This window comes from Folsomia candida, unplaced genomic scaffold (genome assembly GCF_002217175.1).
Source record: "Folsomia candida strain VU population unplaced genomic scaffold, ASM221717v1 Fcan01_Sc026, whole genome shotgun sequence".
Lineage (NCBI taxonomy): Eukaryota > Metazoa > Arthropoda > Collembola > Entomobryomorpha > Isotomidae > Folsomia > Folsomia candida.
Window position 1 is genome coordinate 1,266,448 of NW_019091218.1, and position 6,435 is coordinate 1,272,882.

General features: G+C 45.8%; 1 protein-coding gene across 1 annotated transcript; it reads right to left on the reverse strand.

The window, feature by feature from the left end:
• Positions 1–402: 402 nt before the first annotated feature.
• Positions 403–6,129, reverse strand: LOC110859487. Its single transcript, XM_022108444.1, has one exon. The coding sequence runs from the start codon at positions 6,127–6,129 to the stop codon at positions 403–405; it is 5,727 nt and encodes a 1,908-aa protein (XP_021964136.1).
• Between the last annotated feature and the right edge of the window lie 306 nt (positions 6,130–6,435).

The window sequence follows — 6,435 nt, forward strand, 5'->3', positions numbered from 1 at the left end:
AGACTGCCCAATTACTGGGAATAGTTAAGTTGGGAGTGATTGTTAACTTTACTAAATATTTATTGGAAACCAAACATAAAATAATTCCAATTACAAAATGATCCCACGGATCCTAATAATTTATACGTGCTTCTTCCTCAAAAGCCAAGAGAAGAGACTAAAAGTGGTGAGGAAAAGAACAAAGACAGACGCGCAGAGAGAAAGAAACTCCCTCCAACTTACAATACTCGCCAGAGGGCGACTAAACTATGAAAGACAAAGATGAAGTAAACGATGAATTCCTTCATCCTCCCACCACTTTTCTCGGAAAAGTATTAAACATACATTAACACAAATCAATACATAATTATAACATCAAAAAAATCAAACAATTGAATTAAACCTAAATATCATTAATCACTTTCACTTTCCAAATCGATCTGGAACTACAATCTTGCGTCCAAAACGGGATCGACTGTCGGACTTGATTTCTGGCATCTTCACTGCCTCCGCCGCTGGGACAGGTAGGGGTACTGGCACTAGGGGGAATGCTTCTTGAGATGACATTTCCAGGGGATAGAGACGCTGAAGGGGTCGCACTAGGAATCCGCCTTGAGTCTTGACACGAGCTACCCGGATTTCATTATCTTTGCCCGGAAATAGCTCCACAATTTTCGCCATAGGCCACTGTAGTCGCTTTTGATTGTCGCTACCCACAAGGACGACATCTCCGACTTTGAATTCTTCACACTTCTTGGTACTTCCACGCTGGACTAGTTGAGAGAGGTACTCTTTTCGGAACCGCTCCCTCAACGCCTCCCTCAACTTCATCATTTCCTTGTACTTCTTCTGAAGTCCTTGTGAGTTGAGCACCTCCATCTCTGGTAAATCCGTCGTCGTGACATCTTGGAGGAACATGGATGGAGTCAAGGGGATCAAATCCTCCATATCCTCACTCACGTAGGTCAAAGGTCTTCCATTCATGACGGCCTCCACCTCACACAAGTAGGTTTCCATCTGATGGTAATTCAATTTGCTGTGACCGAGCATCCTCTTAAGCAAATCCTTGATGCTTCTGATGAGTCGCTCCCACCATCCTCCCCACCATGGTGCTGAAGGAGGGTTGAATCGCCACTCGATTCTGACGAGTCTGGTCTTCGTTTCAATCTCGGCCCAATTCAACTTCTTGAACTGATTGTCCGCGCCTTGAAAATTAGTTCCGTTATCTGTATAGATGGTGGCTGGTCTTCCTCTCCTTGAGACAAAACGATCCAGCGCCAAGAGGAACACATCCGTACTTAGCTCGGTCACTAGCTCCAAATGTACGCATCTGTACACTGCGCACGTGAAGAGAACTATCCACGTCTTAGTTCTGTCTTTCATGAATAAAGGTCCTGCCAAATCGATCCCAGTAATTTGGAAAGCCTTGGCGGTCTTGACTCTATCTTCAGGAAGCGCTGCTGCTGGGACATTGGGAGTCTTGGTGGCAAATCTCCGGCATCGCGCACACGCTCCAATTGCTCTCTTGATGGCTCGGCGCCCTTGAGTGATCCAGTATTTCTCCCTCAATTGACTAAGTAGAAACTGGACACCCGCATGATGATGATGGAGATGCTCTTCTCGTATCATCATGTCCACTAATGGATGGCAGTGTGGTAAAATTACTGGCATCCTGAATGCTTCTGTGTCCTCCCTCTGGATGAGTTTAGTTTGGACACGCAGAAGTCCATCTTGATCCGCTTTCACTCGCAGCCCAGAGATCAACTGCTTCTCCTTCCCAAAACTTTCTTCTTGAACTATCTTGAGAAGTTTCATCTCTGCTACGGAAATATCTGCTCCAGTGAGTTCAGTTTTTCTCTCACTGAGATCTTCTTTATTCCGGTTGGTAAACTTCAGGACATAAGCGAACGCCCTGACAGTTTTCATGTAGGAGGAGGAATGAGCCATGTACCAATAATTAGAAGAATTCCCAACAGCCATGCTGATGGTGGCACTTTTCTTCTTCTCCTTCATAACTTCATCCATGTTGGGTTCCTCTTCACCTGATGGCCAAAATTCTTCCGATTTCGTCAACCATCCCGGTCCCTCCCACCATTTCGATTTTAGGAACTGATCCGGACTACATCCTCGAGAAGGTAAGTCGGCTGGGTTCATCTTTCCTGGCACCCATCTCCATTCTCCGGATTTTGTGAGTGACAAGATTTCTTTCACGCGATTACCCACAAAAGTGCCCCACTCATCATTGCGTCGAATCCATGAGAGCGCCGTAGATGAGTCGCTGTGGTAATGTGTTGGGACGTCTTCGAGTGTCAACGCCTCCTTGACTCGTGCTGTCAATCTTGCCGCTATGACGCACCCCAACAGCTCCAATCTTGGTATGGTGACCACTTTGAGTGGACTCACCCTTGATTTTGCCTGGAGAATCCGGATCTTGACTCCGTTCTCGTCTTCTGATCTCAAAAATATCACGGCTGCGTATGCGTTTTTGCTCGCATCGCAGAAGGTGTGGAGCTGCAACTTGGCCCCCAGATTTCCATAAGCATGGCGTGTAACTGAAACCGCTTCCAACTTCCGTATTTCACTCCACCATGAAATAAATTCTTTCTTGAGCCCCCCTTCTAAATCTTCATCCCAACTCGACTTGCTCTCCCAGGCCTTCTGAATGAGGAGTTTGGGGATTAAAGTTACGGGGCTCAAAAAACCTAATGGATCAAATATCTGATGCGCAACAGATAAGATCGTTCTCTTGGTCAATTTTTCAGGCAGTGGATTCTTAGGAATTTCGATCTTCAGAGAGTCCTCTTCCTTATTCCAAATTATGCCAAGAACCCCCGTCAGTGCTTGCGCAACGCATCCATCACGACCCAATCCGCAGTCACCTGATGATGACCCGACTCTGGAATCATGACCTGCGCTACACTCCCACTGCCGGAGTTCCATCTTGGCATCCGATAGCATGCCTGTTGATACTTTCTTGAATTCTTCGTACTGTTGTACCGAATCCACTGAGGAAACACAATTGTCCACGTATAAGGACTTGAGAAGTTTCCGTGCTATTTCTTGATATTCGGGTTTCACATTTTGAAGATGTAGTTCCAGCACTGCTCCCAATAGAAACGGACTGCAGCTTGCTCCAAAAACTACTCTTCTGTGACGATAAATTTTGAATTTTCCTTCCTCTCCCTCCCACCACAAGAACCGGAGAAAATCGCGTTCTTGTTCATTGATCTCGATCATGAGGAAGGCTTTTCTGATGTCTGCTGTGACCCCGATCTTCTTTTCTCTGAATCTTAGTAGAATGGAAGGGATCAATTCAAGTAGATTGGGTCCTTTCTCGAGACACTCGTTGAGAGAAGGATTTCTCGCCACCTTGCAGGACGCGTCGAAGACCGGCCTGACTGGTGTCGTTACACTGTTCGGCTTGAATACCGCACGATGAGGGAGGTAATGCACTTTATCTGGAGTAACCTCGCTGCTCACCTCTTCAATGATGCCCTCTTGACACCAGTCCTTAAATATTTGATCGTATTCTGAGTATTTTCCAGCTGCTCTTAATTTTGTTGTTGCAGATATGAGCCTCTTCTCCGCCACGATCCTGTTGTCTGGAATTGCTGGAGAATTTTCAATCCATGGAAGGGAAACTTGGTAGCGTCCTTCTGGATTTCTTGACACTGTATTTAGGAAGTGTTGTCTTGTAGCATCTTCCTTTTCTTTCTTGGTCTTCACATCCGACGAGTCTTGAATCCCAAGTGATTCTAAGCTCCACATTTCTTGTATATTAAATTGACCAGTAAGAAGTGAAGTGCATGTCATGGCCAAACTTTCCTCTTTAGCTTTGGATCCTGGAACTGGTCCACTGAGGGTCCACCCAAAAACTGTATTCACTGCGTACAGGCCACAACTCAATTTCACTGGCTTTCCGGTGACAAGTTGACCCCAGTTATCACTTCCGATGAGGATTTCTATGGCTGAGTTGTCGACATGAGAGTTTTCAAAATCTGAAATCCATATCTTCTTATCTTTCAGCTCCTTCATCCAGGGTCCTTTAGGGATTCTTGGAATATCCCCACAAATTGTTGGCGTCTCCTTCAGGATCAATTCTCGGTGAACTTTTCCATTCAGGCTTTCCAATTTCACCTTGAATTTCTTCACCATCTTGCAATTGGTCACTGTTCCGCCGAACAAAACATTACGAGAAAGTTCCTCTCCCACCATGCAACTTCCGATCTTTGAAACTGTGGTGGATCCAATATTGCTTTGTTGACTCCCTTCGTCAAAGATGAGCCTCACTAAAACTGACCCCTTCGGACCTGATGCCCGTACTAGGAGCGTCTTCAATAAAACATCGCGTCGGCACGAGTAGTTGGCACTGGTGGCGACTACATTTTCTTGCGAGTCACGCTCTTGTTGTGGGTGTGAAGTTTTCTTTTCCTTCTGCAGAGGACACATTATCTTCACATGAACATCACCACACAATTCACACTTAAGTACATATTTACAGTTCTTAGCTTGATGTTTAGGCCGGACACATTTATAGCAGAGGTTCTTCTCTTTGATAATCTTTTTCTTCTGATCTAAGGTCATTCTTTCCGCCTTGAAACACTCGCTCGCATAATGATTGGTCTTTTCACAAAATACACAATATTTCCCAGACTGACCACTTATGAGTCCAGCTGCAGTAGGAAAATCGTCTTCTGACTTCCGGTCTCGATGCTGGCTCCTCTTTTCTGGTTTCTTCTCTTCTATCTTGGGAGAAGTCATGAGGGTGGCAACTTCTGACTCGAGTTGCACCCATTCACTAAAACTCACTAAATTGCCAATCTGCCCCGATTTCAACAATTCTTTCTTCCACTGTGCTCGCATAGGAGCTGGCAGTTTTTCTTCCAAATCGGTGAGAAGGATTGGATTCTGTAGGTGCTGTCTTTCTCCAAGGGATTTTATTGTTGCTGTGAGATTAATTACTCCGGTGCCAAACTCCACGATCGTTTCCGGCTTGTCTTGCTGAACGGGAGGGATTTGCTTCGCCTTGGCTATCATAGCTCGGATGATGTGTTCCTTCTGACCAAATCGTTTCTCCAACACTTTCATCACTTCCGAGAGTCCGTTCGGTGACACTAACATGCACTCTACACTTTTAGCCGCCTCGCCTTTCAAACACTTGCGGAGGCGCTCAATGTTCTCTGCATCGGAGAATCCGCATGCATCCGTTGTCCTCTGGTAGGACGCGATAAATGCAGGCCACTCCTCGGCTCTGCCACTAAAGCATGGTAGATCACGTCCTATTGTTTGACGAATGATCATCTTATCAGTTCTGTTGTTGCTGTCTGAATCTTTATATGCGATTGTCTGCAGCGTTCTTGCCATCATCTCCAAAATTTGATTATTACTGGCCTGCTCAACCTGGTGTTGTGGGGCTAGCATATTCACTCGAGATGTGGGTGGTGGGGAATCTGGTGCACGGGTTCTGAAGTCACTCTGATATTCATTCTCATTGATGAATCGCTCTTCATCTGATCCTAGGTGTTGCTCTTCATCTTCGTCGATCTGAGCAAACCCGGCTGCTTTCACTTTCTCTAACTGAATAATATCATTCTTCAGTCGTTGCACTTTTCCTTTGGTTCGGGCAGCCAAAATCTTGTGATCTGCCACTTTCAATGCCCATTTTTCGCTAAGAACTTCAATTTCTTGCTTGAGATGAGCCACAGCTTCTTCTTTATATAATGGATGAGTGGGGTCGCACTTTGATTGCATGGTGCTAACAGCTAACTTCAAACTGTCCACCTCCGCTTGAGAGACCTCCAACTCTTCTAGTAATTCGGTCATCTGATTTTCCTTTTCGGTGACCTTCTGTCCATGTTCAGCTTCCAAATTCGCTCTTCGCGTCGCTGATGACACTGACGACGATGATGGGGTTGGTGACTTCTTTCGTCCAAACGGGTTGAAGCTGAACATCTTGCCCAAAATTGACTCATTTTCAGATTTCACTGGAGTCCTACCAAGGGGTTTACTTTCTCCGTCTTCCAAATTCCCCTGCTCCAAATCTTCTTGTCGTCTTGCATTCTTCTTAGAGTTGTCCCACGACGGCTCGTACCGATCTGGCTCCTTCCTGTCGCGGTCACTCCTCCTTGGTTGATTCTCGTCCTCATTCATGATGGTACCGAGAAACAAATAATAAGAACGAGAGAGAATAATCAATCGGTGCACTCAACAACAGGCGACTGGACCTAGATAATCTTCTTTCTCTTCTTCACAATCCACAATAAATGACAATGATTAAAACTGGAAAGATCTCACCCAATTATCCCCCCGAACAGCTCAGGGTGGGGCCCACGAAGTGGCAAAATTCGATGGTGAGTCTTCCTCCTGCAGCACGAACTTGACTTCCCGGTCACGGCGGTCGTCTTCTACACTTATCCTTCACTAATACACGCCACACTATCCTGGCAAGGTCGCCAA